The sequence below is a fragment of the Pan paniscus genome, chromosome 12 (assembly GCF_029289425.2).
Source record: "Pan paniscus chromosome 12, NHGRI_mPanPan1-v2.0_pri, whole genome shotgun sequence".
In the NCBI taxonomy this organism is placed as follows: Eukaryota; Metazoa; Chordata; class Mammalia; order Primates; family Hominidae; genus Pan; species Pan paniscus.
This window is the reverse complement of record NC_073261.2, coordinates 52,831,434-52,850,683: the sequence shown is the minus strand read 5'-3', so window position 1 is coordinate 52,850,683 and position 19,250 is coordinate 52,831,434. Positions and strand designations below refer to the sequence as shown.

Sequence of the window (19,250 nt, the reverse complement as noted above, 5' to 3'; positions counted from 1 at the left end):
GGTCAATTGGACTTTGGCTGGGCTGGCTGTAAGCTGCAGAAATGGTTTGGGTCTGTTCCAGATACTTCTTTCTGAGACTCAGGCTAATGGGTCAATAGCTATCCTAGAGTGTGGTGTTCTCATGGTGGTGGCAGAAACACAAGAGAGGAAACAGCTATAAAAGCAGTGCGCGGTGGCTCACGCCTGTAATCCCAGCACTTTGGGAGGCCAAGGTGGGCAGATCACGAGGTCAGGAGATCAAGACTGTCCTGGCTAACACAATGAAACCCCGTCTCTACTAAAAATACAAAAAAAAAAATAGCCGGACACTGTGGCGGGTGCCTGTAGTCCCAGCTACTTGGGAGGCTGAGGCAGGAGGATGGCATGAACCCAGGAGGCGGAGCTTGCAGTGAGCCGAGATCGTGCCACTGCACTCCAGCCTGGGCGACACAGCGAGACTCCGTTTCCAAAAACAAAAAAAAAGCATATTTTAAACTTCTACTGTCATCAAATGGATCAATTTATAGAGGCCATGATTTATGGTTCATATAAACTTTTTATCAAAGAATCGATATTATTTGGTTTAGTAATAAGTTATTTTCAACACTGTGGGTCAAAAGTAAAATTTTATGAGGTGTTTTTTTGTTTGTTTGTTTGTTTTTTTGTACAAAACATTTTAAGGTACAAAGAATCGTATGTTAACTACATGACTGCTTACCCATTAGTCTGAATTAACAAGTTCCTCTACCCCTCTCCAGTGCTTTTTTCCTTTCCCGGAAGCAGCCATTATTTGCTATGTATTCACTTCTTCCCCTAGACGGGCAGTCCAGTGTAACCTTAAGACTACTGCATCCAAACAAAGTTTTTGAGAACTTCAAAAAATTCTTTATTTGTCTCAGGTCCATCGCCATGTAATAGTCATTTCTGCTCTGGGTCCATTGTAATTTTGTCCAATTGTTGCTGTTAATTTTCTCCAACCTGTGAACTGCATGGCATATTCAGCCATTGCTATCAAGCTTAATATATACCGATGGAGAAAGAAAATTAATAAATCAGTATTCTAACAATAACTACGGGAACGACCAAATAGAATTGGAGGCTACAGCTTTTTTTTTTTTCTTTTTCCTTTTTGCCTGATAGAGTGGTACAAATATTCCTAAGTTGTCTCAGACTAAGGTTGAGGTCCTTTTTTTTTTTTTTTGAGATGGAGTCTCACTCTGTCTCCAGGTTGGAGTGCAGTGGTGCAATCTTGGCTCACTGCAACCTGCACCTTCCGGGTTCAAGGATTCTCCTGCCTCAGCCTCCCAAGTAGCTGGGACTACAGGCGCGCACCACCACACCCAACTAATTTTTGTATTTTTAGTAGAGATGGAGTTTCACCATGTTGGCCAGGATGATCTCGATCTCTTGACCTTGTGATCCGCCCACCTTGGCCTCCCAAAGTGTTGGGATTACAGGCGTGAGCCACTGCGCCTGGCCAAGGTCATTTTTTATTAATTTCTTGACTGGACTTTCTTTAGAGGTCACTTTGCCATGCCCAGTGATAGAAATTAATGCCTCTAGGTGTTAATCATACTCCTTTTAAAAAGTAACCTTATTTGTTGTGGATAATTCAGGTCTATCATAGATTTAGTCAGCACTCTGTAAGCTGCTCTATGTTTTGCTTTAGTGATATAAAAAATGTTAAGTAGCTAGGTGGCTCCTGTCCCTGGTAGAATTGTCCCTTTCTTATTTCTAAGATCTTCCATCTAACAACACTCATAGTCACAAAGGTTGAAAGCAAAAACTTCTTAAAAAGCTTCTTTGTTCACAAATGCATGCGTTCTATCTGGTACTCGGTATAGGCAAGTACCATCTATGGTTCAGAGCATATCCCAAATCCCATAAGAAAGCATTGTAGACTCAGAAAGTGGTGTTCCCCAGCTTATGCCATAACACTTTTCAGTAAATAGCTCACTCACTTTATTTATTTATTTATTTTTTAGGTTTAGCATAGTTATGGTCCATAAGGCATGGATAAGGACAGTAAATCCCTTTAGGCATCAACCTTTTGTCTCATTTCCTTCATTTGGAAGTGAGTTTCTTCCTTAGAAGCAGGCTACTAACAATGTGGAATTCATTGCCAAAATGTCATCAGAATGATAGAGTTGCCAAAGATGGTGACACAGTTCTAAGTAATATAAAGATTATTGTTTCTGGCCAGGCGTGATGGCTCACACCTATAATCCCAGCACTTTGGGAGGCCGAGGAGGGTGGATCACCTGAGGTCAGGAGTTTGAGACCAGCCTGGCCAACATGGTGAAACCTCATCTGTACTAAAAATACAAAAATTAGCCAGGCATGGTGGCACATGCCTGTAATCCCAGCTACTCGGGAGGCTGAGGCAGGAGAATTGCTTGAACCCGGAAGGTGGAGGTTGCAGTAAGCAGAGATCGTGCCAGTGCACTCCAGCCTGGGCGACAGAGTGAGACTCCTTCCCCCTTCCCCACCAAAAAAAAAAAAGATTATTGTTTCCAGAGGAGAGCTCATTCTACTCCAGGACTATCAGAATCAGTCTAGAGGATTTTGGGTTTTATTAACTAGAGATGAGCAACTAGGAGTCCATCTAGAAATGGTTACAGGATATAAGAGAAAACCGTGGTCTATAAGAATAAGGATAAACGGAAGGCGTTCGGCCATGAGAAATGGTAGCTACATTGAAAATTCATAATCATATGAGCAATACAACCCTATGAAATGCTCAGAAATAACCTAAACAAAAATTTTAAATGACCTAATGCAGGAAACACTAATCCTTTTTGTAAAGATAGAAAATAATAATTTACTAAATTAAAAGGTATGATTCTAGAATGGAAGGCTGAATATTGTAAAGGTATCATTTATTCCCACATAAATTTATACTCTAAAGTAATTCTGCACAAAGTTCTAATGGAACTGTTCTTTTGAACTGCGTAATTTATCTTTACGAATTTATTTTTATTTTTAATTTGTCTGGGTATATAGTAGACATAGATATTTATGAGGTACATGAGCTATTTTGATATAGGCATACAACGTATAATAATCCCATCAAGGTAAATGGGATATCCATCACCTCAAGCATTTATCCATTCTTTGTGTTAACAATCCAGTTACATTATTTTGGTTATTTTATTTTTTAAGTATTTATTTTTTTTGAGATGGAGTCTTGCTCTGTCACCCAGGCTGGAGTACAGTGGCATGATCTCAGCTCACTGCAACCTCTGCCTCCTTGGTTCAAGCAATTCTGCCTCAGCCTCCTGAGTAGCTGGGATTACAGGCACCCGCCACCACGCCTGGCTAATTTTTGTATTTTTAGTAGAGACAGGGTTTCACCATGTTGACCAGGCTGGTCTCGAACTCCTGATCTCAAGTGATCTGCCCGCATTGGCCTCCCAAAGTGCTGGATTACAGATGTGAGCCACCATGCCTAGCTGTCTTTTGGTTATTTAAAAATGTACAGTGAATTATTGACTGTAGACCCTGTTGTGCTATCAAATACTATATCTTACTGATTATATCTAACTATATTTTTATACCCATTAACAATCCTCACTTCCCCCACACTGCTCACTACCCTTCCCAGTCTCTGGTAGCCATCTTTCTCTCTCATGTGTGTCCATGAATTCAGTTGTTTTAATTTTTAGATCCCACAAATAAGTGAGAACATGTGAAGTTTCTGTTCCTATGCCTGGCTTATTTCACTTTATATAATAACCTCCAATTTCATCCATGTTGCTGCAAATGACAGGATCTCATTATTTTTTTTTGGCTGAATTGTGCATGTACTGCCTTTGTGTATATGTACTACATTGTGTATATGTAATAGATTAATTTATCCATTAATCTATTGATGGACACTTAGGTTGCTTCTAAATTTTGGCTATGGTGAACAGTGTTGCAATAAACATGGGGTGCAGATTTATTGCTGACATACTGACTTACTTTATTTTGGTTATATACCTAGCAGTGGGATTGCTGGATCATATGTTAGCTCTAATTGTAGTTTTTTGAGGAATCTACAAACTAACTGTTCTCTATAGTGTTGTACTAATTTACATTCCCAGCAACAGTGTACAAGAGTTCCCTTTTCTCCACATTCTTGCCAACATTTGTTGTTGTATATCTCTTGAATAAAACCATTTTAACTGGGGTGAGATGGTATCTCATTGTAGTTTTGCTTTGCATTTCTCTGATGATCACTGATGTTGAGCACCTTTTCATAAGCCTGTTTGCCATTTATATGTCTTCTTTTGAGAAATGTTTGTTCAGATCTTTTGCCCGTTTTTAAATTGGATTATTAGATTTTTTTTTCCTATAGAGTTGTTTCAGTTCTTTATACATTATGGCTACTAATCCCTTGTCAGATGGATAGTTTGCAAATGTTTCCTCCTATTCTGTGGTTTGTCTCTTCAGTGTTGTTTCCTTTGCTGTGTGAAAGCTTTTTAACTTGATGTGATCACATTTGTCCATTTTTGCTTTGGTTGCCTGTATATGTGGGATATTACTCAAGAAATCTTTGCCAATATTTAATGTCCTAGAGAGTTTTCCCAGTGTTTTCTTCCTGTAGTTTCATAGCTTGAGGTCTTAGATTTAAGTCTTTAATCCATTTTGATTTGATTTCTGTATATGATGAAAGATAGAGGTTTAGCTTTATTCTTCTGCATGTAGATAACCAGCTTTCCCAGCACCATTTGTTGAAGAGACCGTCTTTTTCCCAGTGTATGTTCTTGGCACCTTTGTCGAAAATGAGTTCACTGTAGGTGTGTGGATTTGTTTCTGGGTTCTCTGGTTCTGTTTCATTGGTTTATGTGTCTGTTTTTAAGCCAGTACCATGATGTTTTGGTTATTATAGTATTGTAGTATAATTTGAAGTTAGGTATTGTGATTCCTCCAGTTTCGTTCTTTATGCTTAAGATAGCTTTGTCTATTCTGGGTCTTTTGTGGTTCCATATAAATTTTAGGATTTTTTCTGTTTCTGTGAAGAATGTCATTAGTATTTTGATAGGGATTGCCTTGAATACAGATTCAGTGGAATACCCGATTGCTTTAGGTAGTATGGACATTTTAACAATATTGATTCTTCTAATTCATGAACATGGAATATTTTTCCATTTTTTTGTTGTCCTCTTCAATTATCTTCATCAGTGTTCTATAGTTTCCTTTATAGAGATCTTTCACTTCTTTGGTTAATTGCTAGGTATTTGATTTTATGTGTGGCTATTGTAAATGGGATTATTTTTAAATTTCCTTTTCACATTGTTCACTGTTGACATATAGAAATGTGAACTGATTTTTGTATGTTGATTTTTGTATTCTGCAACTTTACTGAATTTATTGATTGTGGAGGCTCTAGGTTTTTACAAATATAAGATTGTATCATTTGCAAACAAGGATAATTTGACTTCTTCCTTTCCAATCTGGATCTCCTTTCTATCTTTCTCTTGTCTGATTGCTCGAGCTAGGACTTCCAGTGCTATGTTGAATAACGGTTTTGAAAGTAGGCATCCTTGTCATGTTCCACATCTTAGAGGAAAGGCTTTCAGTTTCTTCCCCATTCAGTATGATACTAGCTGTGGGTCTGTCATATATGGCTTTTATTATGTTGAGGTATGTGTTCTCTATACCTAGTTTTTTCAGGGTTTTTATCACGAAGAGATGTTGAATTTTAAGAAATGTTTTTTCATCGTCAGTTGAAATGATCATGTGGTTTTTGTCCTCCATTTTGTTGATGAGGCATCACATTGATTGATTAGCATATGTTAAACCATCCTTGCATCCCTGGGATGAATCCTTCTTGGTCATGATGAATGATCTTTTTAATGTGTTGTTGAATTTGGTTTGCTAGTATTTTGTTGAGGATTTTTGCATAAATATTCATGAGGGAGATTGGCCTGTAGTTTTCTTTTTTTTTCTCTCTTTTGTTTTTTGGATGTGTCTTTGGTTTACTGGTCTTGTAGAAGGAGTTTGGATGTATTCTCTCCTCTTCCATTTCTTGGAATAGTTTGAGTAGGATTGGCATTGGTTCTTCTTTAACTATTTGGTACAATTCAGCAGTTAAGCCATTGAGTCCTCAGCTTTTCTATGCTGGGAGACTTTTTATTACAACTTTGACCTTGTTGCTTGTTATTGGTCTCTTTCAATTTTGGATTTCTTCCTGGTTGATAGGTTGTATGTTTCTAGGAATTTGTCCATTTTTTTCTAGCTTTTTCAATTTATTGGTGTAAAGTTGCTCATAGTAGTGTCTCATCATCCTTTAAATTTCTGTGCTATAGGTTGTAATGTCTCCTTTCTTAATCTCTGATTTTATTTACATGAGTCTTCTATTTTTCTTAGTCTGGCTAAAGGTTTGTCGATTTTGTTTATCTTTTCAACAAACAAACTTTTTGTTTCATTGATCTTTTGCGATGTTTTTCTCATATCAATTTTATGTATTTTTGCTCTGATCTTTATTTCTTTTTTTCTGCTAATTATGGATTTCATTTGCTCTTTTCTAGTTCATTAGCATACGTTGTTAGGTTGTTTATTTGAAGTTTTTCTTTTTTTTTTAATGTAGGTGCTTATACCTATAAACTTTCCTCTTAGTACTGCTTTTGCTGTATCCCGTAGGTTTTGGTATGTTGTGTTTCCATTATCATTTGTCTCAAGAAATTTGTAAATTTCTTTCTTGATTTCTTCCTTGACCCACTGGTCATTCAGAAACATTATTTCATTTCCATGCATTTGTATAGTTTCCAAAGTTCCTTTCATTATTGATTTCTAGTTTTATTTCATTGTGATCAGAGAAATGACTTGATATAATTACAATTATTTTTGAATTTTTGAACACTTGTTTTGTGGCCTAAAATATGACCTATCCTTGAGAATGATCCATGTGCTGAGAACAATGTGTATTCTGCAGCCGTTGGATGAAATGTTCTGTAAATACCTATTAGGTCCATTCAATGTATCTTCGTTGATTTTTCTGTCTGGATGATCTGTCCAATACTGAAAGCGGGATGTTGAAGTTTACAGCTGTTATTGTATTAGGTTCTATCTCTCTCTTTAGCTGTAAGAATACTTGCTTTATACATCTGGGTACTCCACCGTTGGGTCCATATATATTTACAGTTGTTATATCCTCTTGCTGAATTGACCTCTTTATCATTATATAATGACCTTTGTCTGTTTTTATAATTTTTGTCTTAAAGTCTATTTTGTCTGATATGAGTATAGCTGTTCTTCCTCTCTTTTGGTTTCTATTTGCGTGGGATATCTTTTTCCATCCCTTTATTTTTAGTCTATTCATGGTCTTTATAGGTTAATTGTGTTTCTTGTAGGAAATAGATGGTTGGGTCTTGTTTTTTTATGCATTCATTCAACCACTGTATGTCTTTGGATAGGAGGATTTAGTCTACTGCTTTTTATTTTTTATTTTAGATTTGCCCTTTTGAGGCTATTTTCTAGATCCTGTAGGCATGCTTTATTCTTTTTTATTCCTTTTTTTCTTTTGTCTCCTCTGACGGTATTTTCAAATAGCCTGTCTTCAAACTCACTGTGTTTAATCAATTTTGCTGTTAAGAGAGTCTGATGCATTCTTTAGTGTGTCAGGTGTATTTTTCTACTCCAGTATTTCTGCTTGATTCTTTTTAATTATTTCAGTCTTTTTGTTAAATTTGTCTTATAGGATTCTGAGTTCTTTCTCTGTGTCATCTTGAATTTCTTTGAGTTTCCTCAAAGCAGTTTTTTTTTTCTTTTTTTTTTTGAGATGGACTCTTGCTCTGTCGCTGAGGATGGAGTACAGTGGTGCAGTCTCAGCTCGCTGCAGCCTCTGCCCCCTGGGTTCAAGCAATTCTCCTGCCTCACCCTCCCAAGTAGCTGGGACTACAGGGGTGCGCCACCACACCCAGCTAATTTTTGTATTTTTATTAGAGACGGGGTTTCACCATGTTGGCCAAGCTGGTCTCGAACTCCCGACCTCAGGTGATCTGCCCACCTCAGCCTCCCAAAGTGTTGGAATTACAGGCGTGAGCCACTGCACCCAGCCAAAACAGATATTTTTGAATTCTTTGTCTGAAAGGTTCCACATCTCTGTTTCTCCAGGATTGGTTTTTAGTGTCATATTTAGTTCATTTGGTGAGGTCATGTTTTCATAGATGGTCTAGAAGCTTGTGGATATTTGTTGGTGTCTGAGCATTGAAGAATTAGGTATTTATTGTAGTCTTCACAGTCTGACTTTGTTTATACCCATCCTTCTTGGGAGTGCTTTCAAGGAATTCAAAGGGAGTTGGGTGTTATGATCTGAGTTTTTGGTCACTGTAGCCATATCTCCATTAGGGGGCACTTCAAGCCTAGTAACACTGTGGCTCTTGCAGACTTGTAGAGGTACCACCTTGGAGGTTGTATTAGTCCATTTTCAAACTCCTAGAAGTATGCTACCTGAGACTGGTTAATTTATAAAGAAAGGGAGTTCAGTTGACTCAGTTCTGCATGGCTGGGGAGGCCTCAGGAAACTTACAATCATGGCAGAAGGCGAAGGGAAAGCAAGGCACGTCTTACATGGTGGCAGGAGAGAGTGAGATCTCAGGGATAACTGCCACGTTAAAACCATCAAGATCTCATGAGAACTCCCTCACTATCACAAGAACAGCATTAGAGAAACTGCCCCCATGATCCAATCACCTCCCACCAGGTCCCTCCCTCAACATGTGGGGATTACAATTTGAGATGAGATTTGGCTAGGGACACAGAGCCAAACCATATTATTCCACTCCTGGCCCCTCCCAAATTTCATGTCCTTTTCACATTTAAAAACCAATCATGCCTTCCCAATAGTCCCCCAGAATCAACTCATTCTAGCATTAACCCAAAAGTCCAAGTCCAAAGTCTCATGTGAGACAAGGCAGGTGGGTCCCTTCTGCCTGTGAGCCTGTAAAATAAAAAACAAGTTAGTTAGTTCCAGGATACAGTGAGGGTACAGGCATTGGATAAATGTTCCCATTCCAAATGGGAGAAGCTGGCTAAAACAAAGGGATTACAGGCCCCATGCAAGTTGAAAACCTGGCTGGGCAGTCATTAAATCTTAAAGCTCCAAAATTTCCTTTGACTCCATGTCATACATCCAGGGCATGCTGATGCAAGGGGTTGGCTCCCACAGCCTTGGGCAGCTCCACCCCTGAGGTTTTGCAGGGCACAGCTCCCACAGCTACTGTCATGAGCTGGTGTTTAGTACCTGCGGCTTTTCCAGGTGCACAGTGCAAGCTGTTGGTGGATCTACCATTCTGAGGTCTAGAGGATGGTGGCCCTCTTCTCACAGCTCCACTAGGCAGTGCCCAAGTAGGGACTATTAGTGGGGGCTCCAACTCACATTACCAGTCTGCATTTCCCTAGTAGAAGTTCTCCATGAGTGCTCTGCCCCTGCAGCAGACTTCTTCCTGGACATCTAGGCATTCATATATCCTCTGAAATCTAGGTGGAGGCTCCCAAAGTTCAACTCTTGTCTTCTGTGCACCTGTAGGCCCAACACCACGTGAAACTGTCAAAGCTTGGGGCTTGCACCCTCTGAAGCAATGTCCTGAGCTGTCCTTTTAGCCACAGGTGGAGCTGGAGCAGCTGGGACACAGGGCACCAAGTCCCAAGGCTGCACAGAGCAGCTGGGCCCTAGGCGGGGCCCACAAAACCATTTTTCCCTCCTAGGCCTCCAGGCCTGTGATGGAAGGGACTCCCGTTAAGATCTCTGACATGCCCTGGAGACATTTTCCCCATTGTCTTGGCTATTAACATTTGGCTCCTCGTTACTTATGCAAATTTCTGCAGCCAGCTTGAATTCCTTGAATGGGTTTTTCTTTTCTACTGCATAGTCAGGCTGCAAATTTTTCAAACTTTTATGCCCTGCTTCCCTTTTAAACATAAGTTCCAATTTCAAACCCTCTCTTTGTGAATGTACATAACTGAATGCTTTCAGAATAAGCCAGGTAACCTCTTGAATGCTTTGCTGTTTAGAAATTTCTCCTGCCAGATACCCTAAATCATCTCTTTCAAGTTCAGATCTCCAGGGCAGGGGAAAAATGCTGCCAGTCTCTTTGCTAATGCATAGCAAAAGTGACCTTTATGCCAGTTCCCAACAAGTTTCTCATCTCCATCTGAGACCACCTCAACCTGGACTTCATTGTCCATATCACTGTCAGCATTTTTGGTCAAAACCTTTCAGTAAGCCTCTAGAATGTTCCAGACTTTCCCACATCTTCCTGTCTTCCTCTAAGCCCTCCAGCCTGTTCCAATCTCTGCCTGTTACCCAGTTCCCAAGTTGCTTCCACATGTTCAGGTTATCTTTATAGCAGTGCCCCACTTCTGGCACCAATTCTTTGTATTCATTTTCACACTGCTTTAAAGATACTACCTGAGACTGGTAATTTATAAGTAAAAGAGGTTTAATTGACTAACAGTTCCACGTGGTTGGGGAGGCCTCAGGAAACTTACAATCATGGCGGAAGGTGAAGGGGAAGCAAGACACATCTTACGTGGCAGCAGGAGAAAGAGAGCTCAGGGGAAACTGCCACTTCTAAACCATCAAGATCTCATGAGAATTCCCTCACTATCGTGAGAACAAGGTGGGAACCACACCCATAATCTAATCACCTCCCACCAGGTCTCTGCCTCAACATATGGGGATTACAATTTGAGATGAGATTTGGTTGGGTACTCAGAGCCAAACCATATCAGAAGTTTCTGATAAGATCCAGAAGAATTCTCTGGATTACCAGGTAGAGACTCTTGTTCTTTTCCTTTACTTTCTCCCAAAGAAATGGAGTCTGTCTCTGTGCTGAGCTGCTTGGAGCTGGTGTGACACAAGCACCCCTGTGGCCACCACCAGTGGGACTGTTCTAGGTTAGACCTGAAGCCAGCACACACTGGTTCTCGCCTGAGGTCTACAGGAACCACTTGCTGGATACTGCCTATGTTTGTTCCAGGCCCTGGGGCTCTACAATCAGCAGGTGGCAAAGCCAGGGAGTCTTGTGTGCTTTCCTTCAGGGTGGCGATTTCCCCCTGGCCCTAGGCAGGTCCAGAATTGCTGTCTGGGAGCCATGACCTGAAGTCAGAAACCTTAGTGCTTTATTCTGCTGTGGCTGAACTGGCATCCATGCCACAAGACAAAAAGTTCTTCTTATTCTTTCCTCTTTTCCACAAACAGAGGAGTCACTCCCCATGGCCACCACTGCCCCAGGCTTGTGGTGACTGCTGACTGCCTACTGCTGATATTCATTCAAGGCCCAAGGGCTCTTTCATCAGCTTGGGTGAATGCTTCTAGGCCTGGGACTCTCACTTCAGGGCAATGGCCTCCCTTCTGGCCCAGGGCAGGTCCAGAAATGCCATCCACAAGCCAACACCTGGAATCAGGAACTCCTGGAGCTTACTTTGTACTCTACCCCTCTGTGGCTGAGCTGGCACCTAAGCTGCAAAACAAAGTCCTATTTAATCTTCCCTCTCCTTTTCTCAAGCAAAGGGAGTCTCTCCTCATAGCCACCATAGCTGGGAAATGTGCTGGGTCACACCTGAAGCCAGCACATCTCTGAGTCTCACCCAGGTGAGTACTGCCTGGCTACCACTGCTCACTATTCAGGACCCAAGTACTCTTTAGTCAGCAGGTGATGAATCCTGCCAGGACTGGGTCCTTCCCTGCAAGGCAGCAAGTTCCTTTCTGGCCCAGGGTATGTCTAGAAATGTCCAGGAACTAGGTCATGGAATGGAGGCCTCAGGACTCTGCCTGGCATCTCTATCATTCTGTGGCTGAGCTGGTATCCAGGTTGCAAGAGAAAGGTCTGTTTAATCTTCCGTCTTCCGAAGTGAAAGGAAGGACCCTCTCCTGGAGCTGCAAGCTGTGCTGTCTAGGTTTGGGTATGGAGTGGTGCAAGTGCTTCCCTTGGCCATTTTGGCTGGTGTCTTACTAGGTTGCATACGCCCAAGTCAGCTGGCTCTGATTCCAGCACATCACCAAGACTTTCCTGGGAATTGTGTTTCTTATTGCTTTAGGCTATGGTATATGCTATTTTATCACAGAAACCCTAAATTACAGGTAAGTAGTCTAGAGCAGATAGCTGAGTTGCATATCTGGTGGCTGTGGCATCCTTCCATCTCTGGAAGTGTGACTTCCATTTCTGGGTCTAGAGTAACTGCTACAGCTATCATGATCTGCAGTATCTAGGAAGTGGGGGGCTTTAATGGGATACCTTTACTGGAATGCCTGGAAGTTTCACACATTCTTGCACTCTTCCCATGGGCTGAACAAAGTTACCCATATGTTCACACATGGCTGTAAGGGAGATTGGAAGTGTGTATAGATGTATAGGTATAAGGAGGTAGGGAAGTTGGACACAAGGTCATATTTGACAGTTTCTACCAATCATGAAAGAAAAACTAGTATATAGAAAAAAAATGTCCATAATAGTAAGATGAGGGCATATTTTTTAAATGAGATTCCATTTACCTCTATTAGCAATTAATCATTTCTTAATGACTACATGTGCTGTTGGAGGAAGAGTAAATTGTCACAGACATATTAATAAGCAATTTAGCAGTCAGTACTTTTTTAAAAACTTCATGAATGGTGTAATTTTTCACTTTGTAAAAAGAATTTACCTTGGATGGGTGATGGGGGAGAATAAGTATAAACAGGAAAATCTTTATTCACAGAATTCTTTATAATTGAACATTTTAACACAACCTGCATTTTCAACATTAGGCTAAGAGTTGACTATATTTAATCTGGTATAACCATAAAAATGTGAAGAATAGGAAGTAAAATGAATATTTTTATTATAAATAATAGAAAAGCTGAATTTCAAATTATGCATACTATATGCAGACAACTTTGTAAACAAATAAAAAACAGGAAAAGATGGGTAAGTTATACATTAAAATGTTAACAATAATTATCCTTGAGTGGTAGGACCTTGTAATTTTTACGTTTATATATTTTCTTAATATTGAAAATTCATACTCTTGCAGTGGAAACTGTGTTTTGAAGCCCTGTCACATAGATGAGAATTAGACTTATTTTCTAGGACTCTGGAAGCAGAATAAGACCAGTATAAGGGCTTAATTATGACCAGGTTAGGGTTCGATGTAAGATAACATGTTTTTTAGTTAGAGTCATCTATATATGGAATGGATTGCTAAAAAGTCATCTCAATGAAACATATCCCTACCATCCTACTTAAACTGTTTCCCCTGCATTTAAACCCCAATTTCTCCTGTATTCTTAATTACCTTCAGCATTTCTATATTTTCCCTGTATCACTTATAATGTATTAAAATGCTAGATAATTTACTCATTTAGTATGTTAATTATTTACTGTATATTTTCCTCCTCTAGAGTTCTCATTCTTCTTGAAGGCAGAGATACATTTCTCTTTGTTCACTCATAAATTCCAAAAGTCATGAACACTGCCTGAAACATAGAATGCATTCCATATTTGTTCAATGAATTAACAAATGTTTTTCATATTAATTGTTCTGATTTTTACCTCCTTAGGCCAGCCTTTATTATTGCCATATAAGCCTTCTGGTAGTACCAAGATGTATTATGTTCCACAATTAAGACAAATTCCTCCATCTCCGGATTCCAAATCAGATACCACCGTTGAAAGCTCCCATTCAGGTATTATGCAGAAATTATTCGAAGTTTTATTGTTTGATATTTTATTTGTGTATTGGCTAGTTGATTCTGGAGTGACAAAAGTCCAGTGCTCTTTAATTTTTCAGTGAAATATGGAACTTCTCATACTTTGATCTCTGGTTCAGATAGGTGAGTTATTTGATCAGATATATACACATAAGCATTTATAATATTTGATGAAGGAAATTGTATGGATCATTATTTGGGTTAGTGGGCTCCATCTAGGGCAAAGTTTCTAAGCTTTCTTGGTTCACAGTACCCTTAGTGTTTCACTGATTTATTTTCTCTGCTTTATATATAATAAGCAATTATTTTTTCAAATAGCAACTAAGGAATTAGGACATAAATACTAATTGTTTTCCTCTGACAACTAATTTAACACATTTGTTATTTATTTTTGGTTTTGGTTTTTGAAAAAAAAAATTTGTTCATAAATAACAATGATGACTTACTAATGACATGTGTAGCTGTTGGACACTGTGCAACTTCCCAAACCATGAGATGAGATTGGACCCTCTTATTTTCTGCCTTTTATTACAGCAGCTGCCAAAAATCCAGCTTTTGCCAAGGCACAACAGCATTGAAAAGAACATAGCACTATCTGATGTTGACACTTTGACCTTGAGCTAGTAGTTTATCACTGTCCTTTCCCTAGAATTTTAAACTATCCTGCAGCATCCCTGTGAATCCACTATGGAGGAGCTGCAGAGTTAGGAAATGAATAATACCCCATGGAGGCACTAGATAAATATTTCCTATGGAGATTTTAAGTTAAGGGTGCAGAGTTAGTGTGGTGTAGGGTTTTGATTGGTGGGACAGTATTTTGAGTTGTCGACGGGATATAACTTGATTCACTTTAGACAAATTGTTTTTTCCATGATTGTCTATAAATATCATTATATATATAGAAATTACAAAGAAAGGAGAAGTTGCCCCTGGTCCTAGGCAGACATTTTTGTTACTTTGATATGAAAGAGAACCAAACTAGCTTCTGATAGTAACTGCACTAAAGCCTCTGATACAACCTCGCCTGATTTCCCACAATGATGGCATTGAAAAAAAAGAACCACAAAAATACTCACCACAAGTTAAGATTGTTAAGTTTATAGCCATAAATGAAGAAATGTTTACTCCTTGCAAGGCTATGGTTTTAAAAACACTGTTAATGGCTACCAGAAAGAAAACAAGCTCACTTAATTGATTGTAGGTAGGAAAATCTTCTATCCCACTTACTCATAGTTGAGAAGACAGAATGTCTGTAAACAGTAGAAACCTGGTCAGATGTGCTAGTACTTTCTGAGGCCTCCAGTGTCCTGCTATCGATATACGTCACTAACACTTCCATCTGACTGGAGAGATTAACTTAGAGAAAGATTGAACAGTGTAGGTGATGGGAGAAGAAAATGACTCAGGACTGGCACACTGTATCCTGATAAATATAGTTTCTGTAATAAAGGACTGTATGCATCAGTACGACAAAAAGAGATCTAGTTGCCATACACACTTGAGATTGTTTTTTCATGTTTTCATCTATTCTGAGAGTGAGGAAGTTGGGAATAGAAAATAATCCTTTCTTAGACCAGTAGACCTACACTGGATGAAAGCCTAGGAATTGTTCTAATTCCTAGCCATTATCTATGAATATGTTGTACATCTATAGCTATGAGAGGAGCCAATTAGAGTTTGGGGCCAAGAGCAAGACATACATCATTGTTAGCAAATATTTGGGCCAAATAACTGTTCTTCAGTTGAGAATCAGTAAATAATAGAACTGATGCAAACAACGATGGCAAAAAACTGGGGCAAAGGAAACAGCCATCCAAAGAAAGAGATAAATGTCTGCAAATAAACCAGTCTTAATAGCAACCCAGGGAGTATTTATTCAAGAAAAATGGCCAAATCCCACTAAGCACAGTAAGCGTTAGCATTTTAACTTGCCCTAGTCCCATTACCAGTACCTCAGCTCAGTGATAGCCTTAAGAAATATAGCTTTCTTTTCCAAGACCAGAGGATGCAAAATGGAGCTGGGCCTCTTTTAAAAGTTCCTTTCTAAAGAATTGTTAATATTTGACCTATCTAGTGGTTCTGTGAAGATTCCACACAAAAGGCTTATGTTTACTTGACCTGACTGGGAGCCATCCAGTGCTAAGGGCCTCTGGTGAAGGGGAGGGAAAGATGTTTATCAAAAACATTTACAGACAAGTATTTTAATATCATAATGGCTGAGGTGTGGACTAGCAGTTGAGGTAAACAGTAAACTAACTGGAAAGCTTAAAAGTAACACCCGAGGATAAGATGTTGATAGATTCTTTGAAAGGCGCTGACATATTCCTAAGACTCTGGGAGACCCCATATATGTGTAGGCCTGTGTATGCTCGGGAAAGACCCAAGGCGCTAGGTCTTATCTCTGGCTGACCTTGAGGATCTGTACAAGAAGAAAAGGGAAGGCTAAGGTAAAGTTGACAGCTGCCTAGGTCAGTGTTGAAGGTACACGCCAACATATGTGTGGAGCCATTTGATGAAGGCCGGGAGATTTATTGGTTCTAGGCATTTAAGGAAATCCCTGTTCAGGCATTAGCTGACCATTAAGCTAATTGAGTAGTAACTTCAATGGCCATATATAAAAAGAATATAGACTTTACAGAATTAATTCAGAGAAGTTATTAAAACAACATAAAGCAACAACACCAAACCCTGAGATGGAAGTAGAATCTGGTTTCCAGAGTTGGCGCATTGTATTACTTAAATGTCCAGGCCAGGTGCGGTGGCTCATGCCTGTAATGCCAGCACTTTGGGAGGCCGAGATGGGAGGATTGCCTGAGCCCTGGAGTTTGAGATCAGCCTGGGCAATATAGCAAGACCCTGTCTCTACAAAAAATTAAAAATCAGCCAAGCATGATGGCCTACGCTTGTAGTCCCAGCTACTCGGAAGGCTGAGGCATGAGTATCACTTGAACCGTGGAGTTTAAGGCTGCAGTGAACTATGATTGCGCCACTGCACTCCACTCTGGGCAACAGAGTGAGACCACGTCTCAAAGAAGAAAAACAAAAACAAAAAAACAAAGGCAACAAAAGAAAAATATATATGGGAGACTTTATCAAAATTCAAAACTTTTGTACACATAACCCAGTCAACAGAATGAAAAGGTGACTCACAGAATAGGAGAAAATATTTGCAAATCATTTATCTGATGAGAGATTAATACCTAAAATATGTAAGGAACCCTTACAACTCAACAACAATAACCCAAACAATCTGATTCATAAATGGGCACAGAATCTGATGGACATTTCTCCAAGGAAGACGTGCAAATAGCCAATAAACACCTGAAAATCTTCTCTACATCATTAATCATGAGGGAAATACCAAACAAAACCATACTAAGATACCACTTCACACCCATTACAATCACTGTTATTTTAAAAAATAAGCGGAGAGAGCCAAGATGGCCGAATAGGAAGAGCTCCAGTCTGCAGCTCCCAGTGTGAGCGATGCAGAAAACGAATGATTTCTGCATTTCCAACTGAGGTACTGGGTTCATCTCACTAGGGATTGTCGGACAGTGGGTGCAGGACAGTGGGTGCAGCGCACCGAGCGTGAGCCGAAGCAGGGCAAGGCATCGCCTCACCCGGGAAGCGCAAGGGGTCATGGAATTCCCTTTGCTAGCCAAGGAAAGGAGTGACAGACGGCACCTGGAAAATCGGGTCACTCCCACCCTAATACTGCGCTTTTCCAACGGGCTTTAAAAATGGCACACCAGGAGATTATATCCCGCACCTGGCTCGGAGGGTCCTATGCCCACGGAGCCTCGCTCATTGCTAGCACAGCAGTCTGAGATCAAACTGCAAGGCGGCAACGAGGCTGGGGGATGGGCGCCCTCCATTGCCGAGGCTTGAGTAGGTAAACAAAGCAGCCGGGAAGCTCGAACTGGGTGGAGCCCACCACACCTCAAGGACGCCTGCCTGCCTCTGTAGACTCCACCTCTGGGGGCAGGGCATAGCCAAACAAAAGGCAGCAGAAACCTCTGCAGACTTAAATGTCCCTGTCTGACAGCTTTGAAGAGAGTAATGGTTCTCCCAGCACGCAGCTGGAGATCTGAGAACGGACAGATTACCTCCTCAAGTGGGACCTGACCCCTGAGTAGCCTAACTGGGAGGCATCCCCCAGGGGGGGCAGACTGACACTTCACACGGCCGGGTACTTCTCTGAGACAAAACTTTCAGAGGAACGATCAGGCGGCAACATTTGCTGTTCACCAATATTCGCTGTTCTGCAGCCTCCGCTGCTGATACCTAGGCAAATAGGGTCTGGAGTGGACCTCCAGCAAACTATAACAGACGTGCAGCTGAGGGTCCTGACTGTTACTAACAAACAGAAAGGACATCCACTCCAAAACCCCATCTGTACATCACCATCATCAAAGACCAAAGGTAGATAAAACCACAGAGATGGGGAAAAAACAGAGCAGAAAAACTGAAAATTCTAAAAATCGGAGTGCCTCTCCTCCTACAAAGGAACGTAGCTCCTCACCAGCAATGGAACAAAGCTGGATGGAGAATGACTTTGACGAGTTGAGAGAAGAAGGCTTCAGATGATCAAACAACTCCAAGCTAAAGGAGGAAGTTCGAACCCATGGCAAAGAAGTTAAAAACCTTGAAAAAAGATTAGACGAATGGCTAACTAGAATAACCAATGCAGAGAAGTCCTTAAAGGACCTGATAGAGCTGAAAACCATGGCAAGAGAACTACGTGGCGAATGTACAAGCCTCAGTAGCCGATTTGATCAACTGGAAGAAAGGGTATCAGTGATGGAAGATCAAATGAATGAAATCAAGCGAGAAGAGAAGTTTAGAGAAAAAAGAATAAAAAGAAACAAAGCCTCCAAGAAATATGAGACTGTATGAAACGACCAAATCTACGTCTAATTGGTGTACTTGAAAGCGACGGGGAGAATGGAACCAAGTTGGAAAATACTCTGCAGGATATTATCCAGGAGAACTTCCCCAATCTAGCAAGGCAGGCCAACATTCAGATTCAGGAAATACAGAGAATGCCACAAAGATGCTCCTCGAGAAGAGCAACTCCAAGACACATAATTATCAGATTCACCAAAGCTGAAATGAAGGAGAAAATGTTAAGGGCAGCCAGAGAGAAAGATCGGGTTACCCACAAAGGGAAGCCCATCAGACTAACAGCTGATCTCTCAGCAGAAACTCCAATCCAGAACAGAGTGGGGGCCAATATTCAACATTCTTAAAGAAAAGAATTTTCAACCCAGAATTTCATATCCAGCCAAACTAAGCTTCATAAGTGAAGGAGAAATAAAATCCTTTACAGACAAGCAAATGCTGAGAGATTTTGTCACCACCAGGCCTGCCCTAAAAGAGCTCCTGAAGGAAGCACGAAACATGGAAAGGAAAAACTGGTACCAGCCACTGCAAAAACATGCCAAATTGTAAAGACCATTGAGGCTAGGAAGAAACTTCATCAATCAACTAACGAGCAAAATAACCAGCTAACATCATAATGACAGGATCAAATTCACACATAACAATATTAACATTAAATGTAAATGGACTAAATACTCCAATTAAAAGA

General features: G+C 40.3%; 1 protein-coding gene across 1 annotated transcript in view; it reads left to right on the top strand.

Annotated features, from left to right (window-relative positions):
* The window catches only part of ALMS1 (ALMS1 centrosome and basal body associated protein), a gene marked incomplete at its 5' end in the record, with an annotated part of 232,273 nt that overhangs the window by 143,876 nt on the left and 69,147 nt on the right, over window positions 1-19,250 (top strand). The window contains one exon of the mRNA XM_034953388.2: window positions 13,508-13,633. Coding sequence (XP_034809279.2) covers window positions 13,508-13,633 — 126 coding nt within the window. The remainder of the gene's footprint in view (window positions 1-13,507; window positions 13,634-19,250) is intronic.